Below are 20,815 nucleotides of genomic sequence, written 5' to 3'. Positions count from 1 at the left end.
CTGGGAAAAGTGGGGCAGGAGGAAGCCAGTGAAAGACAGAGAAGGCATCTCGCCGGGGGAGGTGTGTCAGCCACTTCCCGCAAGATGCACGCAGGGGAGCGAGTCTGCAGGAACGAGTCGGGGACGAGCCTGGGTCGGCCTGCCGTCCTTTCTGTGCCTCGAGAGAATCCACGTGAGGCAAAAAATCCCAAATACGTGTCCGGTGTGGCAAAGCTGCTTCCACACCTTCATTCCATCCAGCGCCAGGGTTCTCGTTACTAAAAAGCTGGTAAATGTCCTGAGTTTGGGAAAAACTTTGGCTGTAGCTCTACCCTCATTCAGCACTGGAGAAGCCCGTCCAGGTGACGACAGGGACACTTTGCGTTCAAGTGTCAGGTCTCCTTGTGTGTCAGAAGGAAGACACACATTTTCCCACCGTCTTTTAGGGACAAGGCAACCTGACAGAAGCAGCCAACAAAATACCGAAGAGAGAAAATGCTTCGGCCATCGAGGGGGTAATTGCTCCTGACCCACAGATGTTGGCTGGTTTACCAGGGAAAACAGTGGACGGGGGGTGGCAGTTGTTTGAGCTGAAGAAGCTGGCCAGCCACGGCCGTCCCTCTGACCGTGTCTGCTCCCCACATCCCCTTTCCACTGTTTGTCACTCAGCCTCCGTGCGTGACCCAGACATCACCCCTGTGGCTCTCAGAGTTCAGCTGTCCCTCTGGCCTCTGCCTGTCTTGGCCTCTGGTTCTCTTACCCGCCTCCTTGGTCAGCTCCTCTGTCCTCTCGGCCATAGATGAAAGTAAGTAAGACATTGGCCGAGGAGAAAGGGGATTTGTCCGTCATGCCTTTCACCTTGGTCGTCATTACTCTGGGAAGCCTCTCCTGAGCCCAACGGCCCGCAGGCCTCTCCTCTGGCTTGTTCGTCCCCACTTGTATTTGCAGGTTCGGGTGTCAGTGTCTGCCCCCAAATGGAGGCTCCACGAAGGCACGGACCGTGTCCTCGACACCGTGGTGTTCCTCATGCCTGGGGTATATTCGGTGCTCGACAGACGCTCACTGAAGGAAGAGCTCAGTGAACGGGAACCGCACCTTCTCTCGTCCCTCGTAAACCTGCTGCCTCTTCCCCATTTTCGTTTTTCCATAGCTCTGACCGTGCCTTCCACCCCACCGTTGTCACCCTGGAGCGGTCGCGCACGTCCCCGCGTCACGCCCAGCCTGCCCGCCACTGGCCGCGTGGGAGCGTGCTGCACGTGGATGGCTGCGTCTGGCATCGCGGTCGGTGAGAAATGCCTCTATGTTTTTCTTCCAGTTTTACGTTTATTTCATTGAAGGGAAGGTTAGGACTCTGTGGGTCTCGAGTCGGTGTGACTGGAAGATGGAATTTCCCCGGGGGAATCGTTTCTTGCCTGTTGCTGGCGTTGAAAGGCAGGCAGCTTTGGTCAGAGCCGTCAGCATTGAGTCACGGCCTTCCGAAGAAGGGAGGTTGGAGAAGAGGTCCCTCTCTCTTCAGTTTGGGGGCTGTGTTTCCAGTTGGTCATATTTAACGTCGGGAAGTCGTGCCACTTCCCGCACATCCTGACGCTGTATGGTGGGTGCGAAGCCCCAGTTCAGGAGGGGGCTGGAAAAGCTCGTTTTTGCTCTCTGCTCGTTTCCTGTCCCGTTAATTCTGGCGTGTCCTCCCCGACAGGTGTAGGTGCCCGGAGCCAGGCGTGCCCCACACTGTCCCACGTTCACCTGCCTGATGCCTTGCGAAACCGTGCTCTCTGCCACGGCTTCTGTTTTTGCCAGTCTTTCTTTACCCTGCTCACACTCGTGTCTAGCCTGGTCCGGAGGGGCGCCTGGGAGGCTCAGTGTCCGACTTCGGCTCAGGTCATGATCTCACTCTTCCTGAGTGTGAGCCCCGCGTTGGGCTGTGCGCTGACCATGCAGAGCCTGCTTCGGATTCTCTGTCTCCCTCTCTCTCTGCTCCTCCCCTGCTCTCTCTGCCTCTCTCTCTCTCTGTCTCTCTCAAAAATCAATAAACATTTACAAAAAGAATTTAAAAATTAAAAAGAAAAACTGCTCTGGGACTCAGCGTCTTTATCACGAAGCAGTTACCCTCGATGCATGTCATTTGCACTTGAAAAATGAAAGGCTTGAATTGGCTGGATGCTGAAGTCCCCCCCTAGCTCTTTCTGTCAGTGTGAGTAAGTCTGGAGCCGCCCTCCGGGTGGGAACTCCCTGGGGCTGCACACCGTATCTTCACAAGTGATTTCAGAAACCCTCGTGGAGAACAACACTGTTGGGAAAAGAAACTGGACAGTGGAAGGAGAAGCAAACGGGGGAGGAACCGTTTACCTAAAAAGACAGATGCTGCTTGTCCAGCTTTATTTGTAAAGACGTCTTACAAAGTCGAAATTCTTCTTGTTGCAAATCGGTTCATTTTATCTTCTTTTAGACGCCAGGGTTCTTTCTAGGCCCCTGGAGAGTTTCCCCTGGGCCACATGTGCATTTCAGACCTGCAGAAGAAGGCTGGTGAGGTTCAAGAGCATAATTAGGATTGTCCCAGCAAGCCTTGAGGGGGGAGGGAGGGGCGTGTGTGTTTGGAGAGAACTGCCGGTCAGGAGAGTGCCTGTCCTAAGTTGGGCCTTCCTCCTTCTGACGCAAAGGAGTACTGGGGGGGGGGGGGGGGGTGGATTTTAGTGTCGTAGGGGAGTCCAGAGGACAGGGCTGCGGGAGAGGTGGACAGGACCTCGGAGGCCCACTTCGCCTGGTCCTGCACTAGGGAGCATTCCTGGATCGTGCAAGGTTGCCCCTTCGGAAGGTGGTCCTGACCCTCCTCCTTTAGGCCCGGTCGACCGCAGCTGAAACAAGCAACGTGTCCCGAGTCTCCAGCTCTAAGTGACAGAGCAGATGAGAGAACCGGGGCCTTTCTTAGGACTGCTCCTCCCCTCCCGCTCTCCGGCCAAGGTCTGGGGGTGGGGCGGAGTGAGGGGCATGTCTGCAGGTCCCCCCAGTTCCTCGTCCGTAGGGAAGGCCTGCTGGGATGGGCATGTGGACACGGCAGGAGGCGTCTGCGGAGTGATGGCCGCTCCCACCGCTGTCCCCTCTGCCCTTCCGTATGCAGAGGACCTCGACTCCTCAGAGGCACCCAGTGGCGATTCACTCGCAAGCAGCTTGACCGCACAGAGTCATCCAGGCGAGGGAGGCGTGTTTGGGGCAGAACAGGAGGCCGTGCTGGTCCTTGGGTGCCTGTGGGGCCTCTGCTTTTCCTCGAACGCCCCATTTCCTTGGTCTGGTCGTGCATGTGTCTGCTGGGGCGGGTGGCTGGTGCCTCAAGCGGAAGGGACATACCTTCTGGGCTCTGTGACCTCATGGGGTCCTTGCGACGGGCAGACCCACCGGGGAAACCCTCCCCGCCTCCTCTGCAGAATACCTGTTGCCATCCCCAGGCTCCGGGGCCACGTCCTCTGGCCTCTGCAGACGCGCCTCCTCGAGATGCTTCTAGAGAATCAGCCAGCTGCTTGTTGCATCATGTTCTCGGGTTAGCAGAACTCAGAGAAAACCCACACTCCCTTCTCTGCGGAGGCACGGGAGACAGACGTTGCTTCCTGTGCTTCAGCGGGCCTGGCTGTTGGAGAAGGAATGGAAGTTTTCCTCCCTCCCGTGTTGTGTCAGGAAAACAACACACGCGCACTGTGCACATTGCAGAAGAGTCGTAAAACTGAAACAGAACACAAGTCGCCTGTTTCTGTCTTTATTCAGAGAAAGCCCCGCGAACTTTTAGAGCTTTCCCCTTCCCATAGTTTTATCTGCACGTGTATAAAAACTTAATCCGCACAGCTATTTTAAATAATAAAGATTTTTTCCTATGTTTGTTTATTTGAGAGAGAGAGAGAGAGAGGAAGCGGGGCAGAGGCAGAGAGAGGGGGATAGAGGGTCCGAAGCGGGCTCTGCGCTGACAGCAACAGAGCCCGGTGCAGGGCTTGAACTCACAAACCCCGAGATCATGACCTGAGCCAAGATCGGACGCTTAACCGGCTGAGCCACCCAGGTGCCCCGATTTTCAATATATATTTTTTTCTTTTTTTCTTTTTTTTTTAATTTTTTTTTCAATGTTTATTTATTTTTGGGACAGAGAGAGACAGAGCATGAACGGGGGAGGGGCAGAGAGAGAGGGAGACACAGAATCGGAAACAGGCTCCAGGCTCCGAGCCATCAGCCCAGAGCCTGACGTGGGGCTCGAACTCACGGACCGCGAGATCGTGACCTGGCTGAAGTCGGACGCTTAACCGACTGCGCCACCCAGGCGCCCCTCAATATATTTTTAATGATAAACTAAAAAATAAAAGCTACGGAGTGCCGGAGACCAACTCCAGCAACCAGGGGTTCCCGAAGGAAGAACAGCATCGGTGAAAATAAAACAAAACTAAAATAAAAAACTAGAAAATAAAAAACTAAAATAAAAAACCAAAATAAAAACAAAAAATAAAAATGGACGCAGACAACAGCAGTGTGTTGAACTGGCCGATTTATTTTAGTAAACGTGGCATTATATTTGCTTGTGTTTTCCTCGTAGCATACGTCATCTATGTTTTTCTAACATTACCTAATTTTGAAAATGGTCCTATGCGTAAACAACCTTTAAGAAATAACATGGTGATTTTCCCCTAACTTTCCTGTATACCCTTTGATTATAGATTAATTTCTTACATTATCCCATTATGCATCTGCGTTTATCTATAATCCAGAAAGCATTTGCTTTGCTGTTCTCGTGAAAGGCCCTCCGTTTCTCAGCACCTCAAGTGGAACAGTTACAGGGACATGACCTCCTAACCACATGAGGCCAGAAGAACAATGTGTCTGCCTCGGTCCGAGGTGCCAGAAAGGGGCCGAAAAGGCCTTAGAAACCATGCCCCACACATTCTCAGAGAGACAATGCACCTAGGAACCAATGAACCATTCTGTAGCTTAAGCGACTAGGTTCAGTCATCATCTGGAATGCTTCTGGGGGCCAGGTGGGCCTAGGGGCTGAAGTCACCTGTGCCCAGAGACACACTCCTTAGTTGCCCGAGTGGGGCTTTCAAATCCATACGTCTCTCCTTTACAGGCCCTCTTGGCTGGCAAATGCATGAGGCCATCCTTCCTGTAAGTAGAGGATGGCGAGGGCTAAACATAAGGCTGCACAATTTCTTGCGGAACCTCATTTTCTTCCCTAATGGTTCTTTTCCCAGGGGGCCTGCTGAGGGCAATTCCCCGACAGACAATACCCCGGGGTAGTTTTAAGGCCAAATTACCTAGAAGCGGGAGGACAAGAAGCTTCACTGTCGGCGGGCCGCCCTGCAGTCACCAATCCGTCCACAGCCCGGGCCCTGCCACTCAGGCTGGGATAGCTCGGCTTCCAGCAACGGAGGAGGAACAAAGTGTCTGTAATAGCTGACAACCGAGCAAATCTTTTGAGCGTCTTTCCCCTCGCCCGATTCTTGGAGAACAGCAGGTGGGATTCACGGAGGAGAGCTTGGGTAGGCCGAGCGTCACCACGCGCCCCGCTGTCACCACGGCCAATGTCTTCTGGGCCTGGCGCTGCTCGGCGCGTGGCAGGGTCAGCGGTGCCTAAACGTCGGTCACAGGACAGAAGGCGGACCGCAAGGAAGCAGGCGGTACCCTGTGTCGGGCCGGGGGGTTGAGCGAGGCTGTGCACAGGGGGAGTAACCCCAAGCCTGTAAATTAGCCCAGAACATCACTGCTAACAACAGAATGGAAAGCACATATGTGGTTGAAAAGTGCCGGGTAGTCATGTTAAAAGAGGTGGAAAGAGCCAGGTTCAATAGCCTGCAATATATTCAGCCCTACATACCCCAAATATGGACGTTTTAGCGCGCAATCAGTATTTTAAAAATTATTAATGCGCCATCTTGCCTTCTGCATGTTGAAGCTTTTGAGATATGGCGAGCCTTTCACACTCAGGGCTGTGTAGCCTCGTGGAGGTTCGCGCGCATCCCCACGTCCTGGCTTCCTCCTCTGTGAATCTGGGCGATGAGGGCACGTACCTGATCGGGCTGTTGTGAGAAGCAAAAGAGAAAGATAAATGTCAAGAGCCTCTCGTGGTCCTGGGCAGGGAACTGCTCAGCAGACACTAGCGGCGACCCAGCTACATTCTTACTTCCTCAAGCTTGTTTCCCTGGCTGCTGTGAACTTTGGTTGACACGTCGTCTCCTGCGATGGGTGTTGGCTGTGGGTAAAAGAGAAACCGACCGAAGGGTCAGGGCCAGAGTTCTGCTAGAGTAGTCGCGGTGTAAGCCCCGTTTTGTTTCAATAAACCCCATTTTTATGCCCCCCCTCCCCCAGGGCAGAGCTTGGAGCCCCTGGAACATCACAGGTGCGTTTCCGTCTGGGCAGAGGGTGGGAGCAGAATGGAGGGATGAGGGAAGAGACGGACTAAACAAGGGTTCGAGTTTTACAGGAGGCTGGACATTTGGAGGAGACCAAGAGAGACTCTGTGCAGTGACTCGTAAACTGTTTTTCTTTCTACGTCTGCCCCGCCCCCCCCCCCCCCCCCACTACTTGGGCAATTTCATATCTTAATTTAATCACTAGCCCCTTACTTGTAGCAAGAATAATTTTCCTGTGTGGTCTCAAAGTATTCTGGGGCTCCACTGAGCAGGCTGAGGCCACCTCCCAGACGCAGCCCCCTCTCCCCAGGGCGCTCACGGCGGCTCAGCAGGGCAGGGGACTGGAGAGGGCTGGGACAGAGAGCATGCCCATTGTCATCACCAGCTGCTGCGTGCAGGGAGGGGAGGCGGACAAAGCTGGCGGCCCAGGAAGGCTGCCTTTGCTCACACGGTCAGGGAGGTCTGGGAAGACCCCTTGAGAACGTGACCTTTGAGCTGAGATCTGAGTAGAAACTACTAGGCATCAGAAGCGGATGGGGCAAGAGAGGGCCTGGAGCTCTCTAAGCAGAGGGAACTCTGTGCAAAGACTTTGGGCAAGAAGAAGCGTTGCACGTGGGAGAACTGAAGGCCTCCTGGCTAGGCTAAGGCGCAGAGCAAGCAAGGGTTGGGTGGAAGAGGGTCAGCAGGGCGACCCAGGTCAGGCTGGGCATCACCCTGTAGGCCCCACCCACCTCTGTGGTCTCTCTCCTAAAAAACCTATTCCAGGAGACGCAGCAGAAGGTAGAAATGTGGAGAAGGGGACACACTCGGAAGATGTTTCCAGCAGGGTGAACTACAAGAGGGAGTTGCCCTTTGGGTAGAAGGGGTGTGGGGAGGAGGTGTCAGGGTGCTGTCCAGGTTCTGACCTGCCCGAGAGGGGCTGCCCTCGCTGCCGTCTGCCCGGTGGCTCATTGCCAGTGTGAGCCCTGGGTGCCGTGCTGTGCAGGTGCACATCTTGATGTGGTCTCTTTCTGAACACAGAGGCACTTCTAGGGAGAGCATGAGTGAGAGCTGGAGGAGAGAGTGTGGAGGCAGTGGGGACCCCGAGGGGACGCCTGCGGAGAGGTGCACCTAGAAGGCCTGGGTCAGGGGAGGAGGAGAGCAAGGACACGGATGGAGGAAAGAGGGACTAAGGACACTGAGGTGGAAGACTCTGGATATTGATCAGAGATTGGAGGAGGGAAGGGGCGGTGGGGGAGGGAGAAGGATGGGGGAGGGAGGAGGATGGGGGAGGGGAATCAGAGATGGGGGTGTCAGAGACTGGAGGGGGAAGGATGGGGGAGGGGGGATCAGAGATGGGGGAGGGGGGATCAGAAACTAGAGGGTGGAGGATGGGGGAGGGGGTATCAGAGACTGGAGTGGGGAGGATGGGGGTGTGGAAGGCTCAGAGACTGCAGGAGGGAGGATGGGGGAGGGGAATCAGAGATGGGAGGGGGAGGATAGAGGAGGGAGGATCAGAGACTGGAGGGGGGAGGATGGGAGCAGGGGGAGTCAGAGATGGGGGGATGGGGGATCAGAGACTGGAGGGGGAGGATGGAGGAGGGGGGATCAGAGACTGGAGGGGGAGGATGGAGGAGGGGGGATCAGAGACTGGAGGGGGAGGATGGGGGAGGGGAATCAGAGACTGCAGGGGGGAGGATGGGGGAGGGGAATCAGAGATGGGAGGATCAGAGACTGGAGGGGGAGGATGGGGGCAGGGGGGGGTCAGAGACTGCAGGGGGGAGGATGGGGCAGGGGGAGTCAGAGATGGGGGATGGGGGATCAAAGACTAGAGGGGGGAGGATGAGGGGGGATCAGAGACTGGAGGGGGGAGGATGGGGGAGGGGGGATCAGAGACTGGAGGGGGGAGGATGGGGTGGGGGGAGTCAGAGATGGGGGATGGGGGAATCAGGGATGGGAGGGGGAAGATGGAGGAGGGGGGCTCAGAGACTGGAGGGGGGAGGGTGGGGTGGGGGGAGTCAGAGATGGGGGATGGGGGAATCAGAGACTGGAGGGGGGGATGGGGGAGGGGGATCAGAGACTAGAGGGGGGAGGATGAAGGAGGGGGGATCAGAGACTGGAGGGGGAGGATGGGGGTGGGGGGGTCAGAGATGGGGGAGGATGGGGAATCAGGAAAGGGTGATCAGGGACTGGGGGACAGGACGAGGGGGCTGGGGAATCGGAGACTGGAGGAGGGAGGATGGGGGAGGGCGGGGGATCAGAGATCGGGGAGCCAGGGAAAGGGTCGGGGGCGGGGGGCCGGGGGGCAGGGTTAGGGGGGAAGGGGAGGGGAGATGCGAGAGGAGGGGCAATCGGAGGTGGGCGGGACCCGGGGCGGGCCCCGGGGCCGGCAGGGAAGTCCGGAGTCGGAGCCCGGCGCCCACAGGCGGCCGCGGCCTCTCGCTGCCCTGGGGGCTTCCCCCGGGTCCGTGGAAGCCCTGGGGGCGCGCGGGGCGGCGCGCGCGCGGGGCGCCGGAGACCGCGGGTCCCGGGGCCCCGCGCGCGGGGGGCGGCCGCCCTTCCGCCGCCCCGGCGGGTGGCTGCTGTTGGCTTGCTGGCTCTGGCTGCCCGCGCGCTGCCCCGGCCGCTCCCCCGGCGCCGGCGAGCTGCGGTGCCTGCAGATGTCGGCCTTCGCCAACCGCAGCTGGGCGCGCTCCGACGGCCTGGCGCTGGTCGGGGGGCTGCGCGCCTACCGCTGGGGCGGCGCCTCGGACGCCGTGAGCTTCCTCAAGCCCTGGGCCCGGGGCTCGTGGGGCCAGCGGCAGTGGGACGACCTGCAGCACCTGTTCCGCGTGTACCGCAGGAGCTTCACCCGCGACGTGCAGGAGTTCGTCAAAATGCTGCGCTTGGACTGTGAGCTGGACGACGGCCCCCCGGGGCCGGACCCCCATCCCCCTACCCCCGCCCCCCACGGGGCCGGTGTCGCCCCTTCTTCCCCCCCCCCCCCCGGGCCCGGCGTCGCCCCCTCCTCCCTCCCCCCCGGGGCCCGGCGTCGCTCCTCCCCCTCCCCCCGGGGCGGCGTCCCCCTTACCCCCTACCCCCGGGGCCCGGAGTCCCCCCTACCCCTTATCCCCGGGACCCGGCGTCCCCCCCTCCCCCCTATCCCCGGGGCCCGGCGTCCCTCCTCCCCCCTCCCCCCGAGGCCCGGCATCCCCCCCTACCCCCGGGGCTCCCCGCTCGCGCCTCCCGGTCCGGGATCCCGGGATCCTGCGCGCTCCCTGCCTCTGACCCTCACGCTGCGCGCGCTGCCCCAGACTCCGGGTCCCCCGAGAGACCCCGCACGCCTCCCCCGCCTCCCTCTAACCCTTTCGGCCCTCCTTCTCCGCGTCTTCCCAGATCCCTTTGAGATCCAAGTGTCCGCTGGCTGTGAGGTTCTCCCCGGGAACACCTCGCAAAGCTTCTTCCAGGCGGCCTTTCAAGGACAGGAGATCCTCCGTTTCCAAGGCACTTCTTGGGTGCCCGCCCCAAGTGCCCCCGTCTGGGCAGACAGGGCCTCCAGGAAGCTCAACGAGGACCAGGGGACCCGGAAAACGCTACAGTTGCTCCTCAATGACACCTGCCCCCTGTTTGTCAGGGACATCCTGGAGGCAGGGAAGTCGGAGCTGGAGAAGCAAGGTGAGCCCGCCCCCTCTCCCCCCTGCCCTCCTCTCCAGAGGTCCACCTGGGTCTTCCTTCCCGGAGCTCACAGCCCTTAGATCATCCTCGGGGTGGGGGTGGGAGTGGGGAGGCTCAGGAAGGCGGGGAGAAGGTGTGAGGGTATTTATTCATCCCACAGACCTTCTCTGAGCACCCTTTGGGTTCCGCGATCCGAATTAAATAAACACTGAGGGTCAAACAGGCAATCTACCTGAGGGGAGGGGGAGAAGGCAGGTAAACAATTAAGGCAGTGGGACCCCTGTGACAGCCGAATGCAGGGCCCTCATGGGAGCCTGAGACGGGGGAGGGGGTCGGGTCCAGCGGCTTTCCTGGAGAAGCCAACACAAATGGATAGGTCACAGGGCGCCTGGGTGGCGCAGTCGGTTAAGCATCCGACTTCAGCCAGGTCACGATCTCGCGGTTCGTGAGTTCGAGCCCCGCGTCAGGCTCTGGGCTGATGGCTCAGAGCCTGGAGCCTGTTTCCGATTCTGTGTCTCCCTCTCTCTCTGCCCCTGCCCCGTTCATGCTCTCTCTCTGTCCCAAAAATAAATAAACGTTGAAAAAAAAAAAACAAAAACCAAAAAACAAATGGATAGGTCATGACGGACTTCACCTCCAGAGGTGGAAACGTGGGATGCGGAGTTCCTGCCTTGAGACCCCCCCCACTCCCGTTTCCTTGTTGGACACAGTGAAGCCCGAGGCCTGGCTGTCCACTGGCCCCAGTCCCGGTCCTGGCCGTCTGCTCCTTGTGTGCCATGTGTCCGGCTTCTACCCAAAGCCAGTGTGGGTGACGTGGATGCGGGGTGAGCAGGAGCAGCCGGGCACCCGGCGCGGCGACGTCCTGCCCCACGCTGACGAGACGTGGTATCTTCGGGTGACCCTGGACGTGGCGGCCGGGGAGGCGGCCGGCCTGTCTTGCCGAGTGAGGCACAGCAGTCTAGGAGGCCGGGACATGGTCCTCCACTGGGGTGAGAAAGGGCTGGTGCCCCGCAGGGCCCGGAGAAGAGGGTCCTCAGGCATGGAGGGAGGCACTGGCCGGGGGTGGGTTTGGACACACACAAGGATAGAGGAGTTTCCAAGATGAGCCCCCGCCCACCAGAAGGGTTGGAAGGAGGGGTTCCAGATATAGGAAGGAAGGGAACAAAGTCGGAACTCAAAAAAGATTGAGACCAATGTTCCACATACAGGAAGAAAGAGAGACCAAAGACCCGCAGGTCCAGAAGTAGGTGGTAATGGTAAATAAAGAGTCTCAGAGGAGTCATCCCCAGGAGACCGCTGCGGGGGGGGGGAGGGGGGGGCACAAGGGAGCGGCAGGTCCTGAGAGCTTCCTGACTGTGCACAGCGTGGTGTCCACTTGTCCCCGGCTCCTTTGAAACGGGTGCCCTTCTTGTAATTTCGTAGTTGAAGACGTGGAGACTGAGCTGGGTCAGGTTCACTGTCTCATGGTGGGAGGTGGGAGACTGGATCTAGACTGAGGTCCCGGCTACAGAGCGGTGGCCCTTCCCCTGTGTGCCGTCCCGCTGTGCGCTGGAGCGAAGGGGTCGGGGCGCCCAGTCCCTGAGATGACACGGGGTCTCCAGACTGCAGAGGAAGGGAAATGGCGCCCGTGTGGGCCACCTGGCACCTTCACACGGGCTTAGACCGCGGGCCTTGGGATAGAGAGGGGTCCTGCGCTGAGAGCCTGTGTTCCCCACGCAGGGTCCCCCACGGGGCTGATCGCCGTGGCCGTGCTGGTGTCCCTTGTGATCACTGGGTGCGTTGGATACTTAACCCTCAAGAGGCGCTGGTAGGTCTCCCCTTCCCGACCCCTCCTTCCCTCAGCCTCTGCCCGTTTCTTCTCTCCTCCAGCCCCTCTCCCCTTTTCCTAAATGTGCTCTCCCTTCCTATGCTCTCACAGCTCCTATCAAAACATCCTGTGACGGTGCTTACGGCACCTGTTGGCCTGGGACTCAGGACCCCAAGTTCCCAGGACGGCAGCTCAGCCGCTGAGGGTGAAAGAGAGGTGCCCTGAAGAAGCAGGCGGTTGTCACAAGGCTGCTCTCATAGCATCCTTTCGACATTTCATCTAAGAAGATTTAAGTTCTTTTCCACTGTCCTGCAAGTTTCTAAGCCCAAGTGGTTCTACAAAAAGAGAAGCGTGGACTTCCAAGCACAAGCGGATGCGGGCCGGGGCGGGAGGGATTGGGTGCCCGTTGGTTGTTTGCACGGTGGGATCGGGAGTGAATCAGGAAGTGCTTGGTCCAGCTTCTTGTTGTCAAGAATAAAGGAAGACGGACCAGAAAACGAATGAAGGAATGAAGGAATGGATGAAGACCCTGGGCTTGGCTATAGCCCACACTTTTCAAGAACAGGGCACCTTTCTTGAAAGGGGATTTTTGTGTGAGCCTACCTGATGTTCAAATGTGCGCTCAAACTGTTGCAAGATATTCGGGACACCCCAGACACGTCTTCGCTGGTTGCTGGCAATGTGGGGGGGCTCCTCGTTTGTGTCTCTTTTGGAAAGAAGTTTGTCCTGAATGTCGTATGGGTAGTTTTAGGGCGTGGTCTCGTATGTGAATTTGGATTTATAAAGGGGGATGTTTTCTCTTTAAAAGAAAGTTAGCTGATGGGAAAAGCAGAAGTTTGCCAAGCTTTTATTTGCCGCAACTGGCTTATAAAGGAGAAATCATTGTGGATGTGTGTTGCGTAGATAAAAAGTTACTCTGGGTAGGGATATTTGTCTCAAGGGGCCAGTTGCTTTTTTCACATTGGAAGAGGGTCACGAGGGTGTCTCCCCAAATAGGCTCTTCTGCTTACGGCCGTTAGATGAGACGGTGCTCAGGAAGGGGTGAACCCACTGAGCAGGTGTGAGCTGCACTGATCACCGCCCAGCTGGCTGCTCTGTTCCTGGTCTGACCCTTGAGCGTCCAGAGGAAGTGGGACAACACTGTTGCTGGAGAGTCTTTGCCTGAGAAAATGAAGATTTGGCGTCTTGTGTGCTGAACTCTCTGGTTGAGCCAGGATGTGGGTTTAGCTCTTGCTCCTGAAGCCGTGGTTCCCAGTTGTGGTCTCCTGACCGGCGGCCTCGGCACCATTGGGAACTTGCACGTTATTCTAGACCTCACCCCAGACCTACAGAATGAGAAATGGGGGTGCTCTCCCAACCCCGGAAGCTGTGTTTTAACAAGCCCTCAGATGATTCTGATGTTCAGCGAAGGTTAGAGAGCCTCTGTGCTCAGGCTTTGGGTAACACTGGGCTACAAATTCCTCAGAAATGCCAAGTGAAAATATCAGCCTGGGGTTAGTCAGGGAGGGCTTCCTGGAAGGGGAGTTTGGCACAGGACTCGTAGAGGCAATGAGGTGAACCAGCAGATGCCCTGGGTCGGGAGACCAGGGTTCTAGCCTCAGACTCAGTTTCCTCCTGTGTCAAACGGAAGCAGGAGGCAGAACCTCAGTCCGGCCTCGAATGTGCCAGGGCCTTGGTCTTGGACCGCCAGCCTCCAGCCCGTGAGAGATACATTTCTGCTGTTTCTAAGCCACCCTTTCTGTGGCTTTTTGTTACAACAGCTCGAGTGAGTGGAGACAGATTATGCCACAGGGTAAGGAGCAAATGCGTGCAAATGTGCGGTGGTATTATGGTGCCTTCAAACCTTGGCCGTGTTACTACTGCCTTTGGTGTGACAGTGGCCTCAGGCCATGTGGTTCAGCTTAACTTCCAGACCTGTTAGGCCGCCAACGCCTCGCACTGGCCTTCCTCCTTCTTGGGGCCTGCGTGTTCAAGCCCCTTCTGAAATGTTTCTGGAAATGCTTCAGTGTGAATTTACGGTAACCCTGGTTTGTTTTTAAGCGACCGATTTATTACTGTGGAAATAAAGGCCTGTCTTGGAGAAAATCTGTCCTGCTTTCCAATCCTCAGTTTATTTATGATGGTTATTTTTATTTTTTTAATGTTTATTTATTTTTGAGAGAGACAGAGTGCGAGCGGGGGAGGAAGAGAGAGAGAGGGAGACGCCGAATCCGAAGCGGGCTCCAGGCTCCGAGCTGTCGGCACAGAGCCTGATGCGCAGCTCGAACTCATGAGCCGTGAGATCATGACCTGAGCTGAAGTCAGACACTTAACCCACTGAGCCACCAGGCGCCCCTCCGATCCTCAGTTTAAAACATCTCCAGAAATGCGGAAGGATTCATTCTCCACGGGGTTGATGTTCTCTGTGAATATCGTGCTCCTGGCTGAGTGTGGTGCTGTTCATCACTTTCTTGTCGCTGGGCTCCAGAACCATCCTTCGTCTGTGCTGGGGGATGATGGGTGGAATCCCTCCGATCACTTCTTTGAAGTGAGCAGCAGAGTTTTCAGTAGAGGGCCCTGGAGAGACGCTGCTGGAGGAAGGGACCCTCTGCAGGTTCGAGCGACTGTGTGGCCTGGTGGGTCTGCAGAACAGGCGCGAAGGCAGCCTGCATGCCGCTGCCCCAGCCGTCTGCCCAGAGCTCACGGGCACTGGGTGACCTCGCAGCCTCAGCCTGGGGATGACCTTCCCATGCCCTCTTGATGTGGACACTCCCAGGTGCCACTGGGACTCCCTGCGCCTCCTGGCGTCCCCATGCCCACCGCAGACACTTGTATGTGCTTAGTCCCCCTGCCGCCTGGAGGTCCCCACTGAGCCGCACTGTCGCCAAGCCCCGGGCCGAGGTCTGGAGAGCTGCTTCCAACTTGTCCAGTGACTGCAGTCCAGCTCTGGCCCGAAGAAGCCAGCGAACTTCTCTGCCACCCACGGGGCTGAACTGCACCTTCTCCAATGAAGTCTGCACTACAGCCTCTGCAGAGGAGGCTCACCTCTCCGGGTGTATTCTTCTTCCTTGGATATTCTCCCCAGCCCTGGGGTCCTGTGTAGAGTTTCCTTTTATCTTATAGTTATTTTCTTATAGTTTATTAATTCGACTGGACTCCCGTTTGGCTCACTGATTGGTTTCTATTTCCTCATTGGACTCAGGTGGACGCATGTGGGTGTATCTGCGACCGGAGAGAGGAATCGGCCAGCTCTCCGAGGCCGTCACTCGAATTCACTCTTGCTCTTGGGTCTACGGCACAGCCACGAGCCACTTGGCGTTAACTTTTCGTCCTGGAGCTTCGATCGGATGTTCTGTGCCAGGCCATCCTCTGTGCCAGCCTTCCAGGCGTGCTGTTAATAAGCCAGGACAGGTGTAAACGGGGACCAACTTTCTGCCCATTTACTGCCTCCTGTGTGTGTTGTGCCCAGTTGTAGCCCTGACTCCCTTCCTCGGTGCCTCCTCTTGGCGTGGCCTCTGTTCCAAGGCCACCGCACCTTCCCACACCAGCGCGCGCTCCCCAGGCTCTCCCGTCACTTCGGTCCCGTGGCTGCTGAGCTCACTATCGTGTGCACTACCGTGGCTCAGCTTGGCTCCTGCTGTGCGATACAGCTCGGGAGAGGCTGTACCCTCTTCAACTTCTTTTTCTGAACTCGCGCTGGGTTTTTGCACGGTTTGCATTCTCTTGCTGATTTTATCGAACCATCCCTATAGGGATTCTTCCACATTTTTACCCCCCACCCCCCCGGCTTTTCACCCTGCGTATTACCACCTTTCCTATCTTCTGGCGGAAGTCAGGATTATCCGGGAACGGTTCCTGCATCTTTCCTCCTTCCTGGCTCGCAGGGTGAGTGATTTTCCACTCAACCCCGTCTGCAGAGAAATGTCTGTCTTTGCTAAGCCGGACCCTCGCATCGGGGCTTTCCTGGCACAGCCTCCGGGCTCCCGCCCAGTGTCCCGCCGCCCACAGGCTCCCCACCTTTAGCACCCCAGTGTTCGCACACAGCCTGTGAAGGTTAAAAACAGCAACAAAAAACCTGGCCTGTGGGCAAAAAAATTCTCGCGTTGAAAAATCCTGCGGTTATGTGTCTGGATGCTGTTTGACACTTTAACATATGTCTCTATTCCTTTCCTTGAAATCTTCTCTTCCGTTCTCCTTATCCGTGTCAGATACCCACTCGTTTCCCTGAACCGCAGAGGAAGAATGTGGCAGAGTAGAGAACAGAAATGCCTTCCGGGTCATGCTAGGTTATGTTTCCAAATGTTTAGTGATTGCAGACAGGATAGGATGTCAGTGCTTGAACAGAACATCCTGACAAAACAGGAAGATCTTCCCAAACTAGAACGGGATGTTCTCCCTGGTGGGGAGGCGTGGGGGGGGGGGGGGGGCTCTAACCGCAGAAAGCACCTGTCCCAGGGAGGTGGCAGGGTCCCCGAGACAAGGACTAGGTGGCAGTACGGGGCAGCAGAGTGGGGGAAACTGACAAACGTCTCACGCTCCTGATTGTGGTGCAGAAACAGCAGAGAGGACACTGGATCCGAGAGGCCGAACAGGAAGTGAGGTGACTATGTGAGCAGCGATCTGTGCGGTTCTGTGAATGGGTACCAGGGGCTGTTGTGTTAGAGTCAGGACTCCAGGGATGGGGTGGGCGGGAAGACACCAGGGAAAACTAAGGTTACGTCTCCCCCACCACAGACTGGGACGATGCTCAGACTGAGAAGTGACAGGTTAACCAGTAGAAACCAAAGAAAGTGGTATTTCCTGCCCACTGAGCTTACAGTCGAAGATTCGCACCTGCTACCTGTGGGTGGCCAAGAATTGTCTGCATCCTGGATAAATTATAACGCTTGGCACTGGAGCCAAGGCATTTTGAGACACTCTCTGTGATGGTATTGGAACATTCGTCTGAAGTCTGGAGATGGACACAGGATTTAATACTGAGTCCTGAAATGCCTCCGGGTTACGATGAGCTCCCTGTGAAATTCGGCCGCGGAGGGATGTGTAGCCTGTAAGTGGCCACACGGCGGTCGGCGGATAGAAGAAACCAAGGGTAAGAGCCTTGTGAGAACTTCCTGAGAAGATCGTTTCTGTTAGTTCCAGAAAAATAGCTCGAAATGGAAGAAAGTGGAAAATCACACGCATGGCCCATATCTTGGATTTTAAATTTCAACAACACTAACCACAGCTACCATAGCAACGAGAGCCCAACATCTTCCTGGGGCTCGGAAATGTAAATCTGACTCCCAGGGAACACTTTTTGAAAGGCGTGAAGTCACACGTTCTGTGCTGCACTTCAGACTTTTAATGTCCTGGCTCGGGCGAAGGGGAGACAGGAAGTGTAACTGGTGTCTCGCAGGGTCCTCGCCGTGTGATCAAAGGGCGCCGACACGGAGAATGTGCTTGTGCTCCGAGGTCTGGGCCAGGCCAGGGGAGCAAGCACACAGAACCAAGAGGGTTGAGATGTCCTGATGGCTTTGCAGCCTTCGGAAAACCAAGCCAAAGTCCCCTTCTGTTGGGCCTCAGAGCCAGGTGCCATGGCAGAGTGACCCATGTGTCCCTTGCAGATGTGACAAGAAGAGCTAAGCTTTGCTCTTTCCACAGATGATAGGACCACATACCTGGAAAGCTCAAGCGTCCATATTTGACAAAGCAAAGAAGGACTTGAACTGGAATGGGAATTTCGTCGTGCGGACAAGGTAACTGTATGAAAATCAAAGCTAATCTCTCTATTAGCAAGAACCAGCTAGAAATGCAAATGAGAACAAATAGTGCACATTCCAAAAAGGGAGCGAAGTATATGATTCTTAGGAATGTAGTTCACAAGAATGGCATATGCCCCAAATAAGGAAAAGCAGAGAGTCCTCTGAAGGACAAGAGACGTGTTCTGAATTAATGGAAAGGTGTACTCTATTCTTCGATATGATCAAATATCAACCCCCCAAGGGGGTTCATGTGAATTAAATGAAATTCTTAGTATTAAAACCGCCAAAAATGTGGGGAAAAAAATGGTGCAGGTATAGGATCTGCCATACTGAATATTAAAACTCAGAGACACTGTCACCAAAATACTGTGGTAATGGGCGGGGGGGGGGGGCAGATGTTTAGGGGACAAAGTTGCATCAGGTGGAAAATAAGTCATAGAGATTCTGATGCGCTGTGCAGTGAATACACACAGAGTCATCAAACTGGCTGAGAGACTAAGTTTCAATTACTCCAGACACCAGGGGTGCCTGGTGGCTTAGTTGGTTGAGCAGCAGACTTTGGCTCAGGTCGTGATCCCTCCGTTCCTGAGTTCGAGCCCTGCATGGGGCTCTGTGCTGACAGCTCAGAGCCTGGAGCCTGCTTCCAATTCTGTGTCTCCCTCTCTCTCTGCCCCTCTCCCGCTCGCACTCTGTCTCTCTCTGGCTCTGTCTCTCTCTCAAAAATAAATGAACATTAAAAAAAATATATTCCAACCACTAAAAAGCAATAATTATGTGACCTGATAGGGGCGCCAATTATTGCTACAGTGGCAGTCATATTACAATATGTAAACGTTTCAAATTCACATGCATGCCTTAAATGTACACAATGTTATATGTCAAACATATCTGAATCAAAATAAAATAAAAAACGGAAAGCTAATAAGAGACTACTCTGTTAATAACACTGACCAACAGTTGGATCGAGGAGTAAAACAGGAAGACGAGGAATAGCGTGTGATCTGATGTCACTGCAGAAAAATGATCAGTGAGGGCTTGTCTCTCCATCTAGAAAAGAAGATAATATTGGAGCCCCACCTGATGGCATCAGTAAGTTCCAGACGTATTAAAGACTGAAGTTTGAAGGGTTTTTTTGTTTTTTTGTTTTACCAAAATAGGAACTGGGAAACTATAAAATGAAATATACACATGTTAAGGGGCGCCTGGGTGGCTCAGTCAGTTAAGCATCGGACTTCAGCTCAGGTTATGCTCTCACAGTTTGTGGGTTTGAGCCCCGCATCAGGTTCTGTGCTATCAGTGCGGAGTCCCCTTTGTATCCTCTGTCCCCTTCTCTCTCTGCCCCTCCCCCCTCTCAAAAATAAATAAATATTTAAAAAAATATGCATCTTAAAAAAATTAATATTTTGTACGGCAACAGACAGCATAAATTGACCCTAGATTGGGGAACATACCTATATTGCATTTACGTACAGCACTAGCTAATATGATAGTAATGAGAAAAAGTCTCTTGCTCATTTATAAGAAAAAGCTCGGGGGGCCTGGGTGGCTCAGTCGGTTGAGCGGCCAACTTCGGCTCAGGTCATGATCTCACAGTCCGTGAGTTCGAGCCCCGCGTCGGGTTCTGTGCTGACAGCTTGGAGCCTGGAGCCTGCTTCGCATTCTGTGTCTCCCCCTCTCTCTGCCCCTCCCCTGCTCACGCTCTGTCTCAAAAATAAATAAAAACATTAAAAAAGAAAGAAAGAAAGAAAAGCTCCACACTCAAACAGTAAGTGGGCTAAGATTGAACAGATAGCTCCTAAAGAAGTGGCTCATAAACATAAGAAAAGATAATCATCCTCATTAGTATTCATGGCAATGCAAATTACAGTAAAAAAAAAAAAAACACGAGATACTATTCTCACCAGATTCGCAACAATAAGGGAGCACAGCCCGTGATTTTTTTCAAAACAGCCTTTCAGAAAGCTATTTGACAAAATCTCTTCAGGTGAAACACCCACAGGCCTCTCGACTCAGAAATCCTACTCTAGAGACGGCATTTTACGAAAATAAAAGTGCCAGGAGGCGAGGCTGTGCGTACAAGAAGGTGGTTCTCCCGGTACGGATGTAGGAATGCTTGTATTTCGGTGACAAAAACCTGGCAACAGGCGGCCCTCGGGACCAGCCGTGGCTGCTAGAGGCAGAAACAGCCCGAAGAACACAGTTGGAGCAGACTAAGAGTTGATTTCTCTCACACGCTAGACGTCCAGCGTCAGGCGCCCAAAGGGAGTCCCATGAAGTGAACAGGGACCTCCGTTCCCTCCAGCTCATCGCTGTCACTCGCTGTCACGCTTCTGTGTGGAATGCCATGGTTTTTCCATCGTGAGAGTTTCGGGGGGGCCGGACGGAGGAAGGGGATACCTCCCTTCTCCCCACCTTCCGGTGACTTCACGGAAGAAAGACACAACCGACACAGCCGTTCTGGGTATGTGTTCCTGGGGGTCACGGCCACGTGCCAGGGAGGTGGGACAGGTGGCGGTTTGCTGGTGGTAAGGCGCCCACTACGTGTCAGGTGGATCTGGGGAGGCGGGAGTGGTGGCTGTGATGGGGTTTTGGCGTGGTGGTGGGGGTCTGCAGCCGACAGCCAAGAAAGAATTCTTGAGACGTTCTTTGGTGCAGAAAGGTGATTTTACTAAAGCATGGGGACAGGACCCCCAGGCGGGAAGGGCTGCGCTGGGGTTGCGAGGAGTGACTCATTATATACTATGGAGTTGGGGGAAGGAAAGGCCAAAGGGAAGCCTCCAGAAGGACTTTCATCTGCTAAAGAGGACTCTTAGGACGCCAGGGGCCTTGCTGTGGTCAGGCAAAGGTTTGTTTCCCTTAGTGAGGCATTAACATTAGGACAGTAGGGGCTTCCTGGAGAAATGTTACCCTCTGCATTTGCCACAAGTATTTGTTGATGGGCTGCAGGTCAGAAGGAAATTTAATCTCACCTGCCACTTCCTTCTGCCTTTGTTCCCACATCACTGTGCAGGGGAGGGTGATGTTGGGGCTCCAGGAAACTGAGTCTGTAGGTTTCTGGAGATTCGGCTGCTGATGAGATTGCCTTCTTCACGTAACTTACTGCGACATTTGTAAACGGAGACTGATTGGAGACTCAGACCTGGCATGATTGTGATCTCTATCAGGTAGCCACTTGTTTTCTGTCCTTTCCTTTGCTCTTGGGCAGCCGGGAGTGTCTGAGGAATGTCACACATCCCACCTGGGGGCAAGGGTGTGCTGGCTCCTGCCTGGCCCTCAGCCTGCCCTGGGCTCCTGCACCA

At 55.4% G+C, this 20,815-nt stretch overlaps 1 protein-coding gene and 2 long non-coding RNA genes across 3 annotated transcripts; 2 read left to right on the top strand and 1 right to left on the bottom strand.

Annotated features, from left to right (window-relative positions):
• Positions 1-5,273: 5,273 nt before the first annotated feature.
• On the bottom strand, positions 5,274-7,615 carry LOC122475582. The gene is made up of 3 exons (XR_006295250.1): positions 7,262-7,615; positions 6,128-6,196; positions 5,274-6,023 (listed from the first exon to the last, which is right to left on the bottom strand). It is a non-coding gene; the product is annotated as an uncharacterized LOC122475582 (long non-coding RNA).
• Positions 7,616-8,653: 1,038 nt separating this feature from the next.
• Positions 8,654-13,883, top strand: LOC122475686 (antigen-presenting glycoprotein CD1d-like). The gene is made up of 5 exons (XM_043567738.1): positions 8,654-9,227; positions 9,711-9,989; positions 10,700-10,978; positions 11,709-11,796; positions 11,908-13,883. Exons 1-5 carry the CDS (start codon positions 8,669-8,671, stop codon positions 11,927-11,929), a joined length of 1,227 nt encoding a protein of 408 aa, XP_043423673.1. The 5' UTR covers positions 8,654-8,668; the 3' UTR covers positions 11,930-13,883.
• A 174-nt stretch (positions 13,884-14,057) lies between these two features.
• Positions 14,058-18,711, top strand: LOC122475985. Its single transcript, XR_006295355.1, has 2 exons — positions 14,058-17,510; positions 18,474-18,711. It is a non-coding gene; the product is annotated as an uncharacterized LOC122475985 (long non-coding RNA).
• The last annotated feature ends 2,104 nt before the right edge of the window (positions 18,712-20,815 follow it).

Source organism: Prionailurus bengalensis, chromosome E4 (assembly GCF_016509475.1).
Source record: "Prionailurus bengalensis isolate Pbe53 chromosome E4, Fcat_Pben_1.1_paternal_pri, whole genome shotgun sequence".
NCBI classification, from domain to species: domain Eukaryota; kingdom Metazoa; phylum Chordata; class Mammalia; order Carnivora; family Felidae; genus Prionailurus; species Prionailurus bengalensis.
Note: the sequence above shows the minus strand (reverse complement) of the source record. Positions and strands in the feature narration are given on the sequence as shown.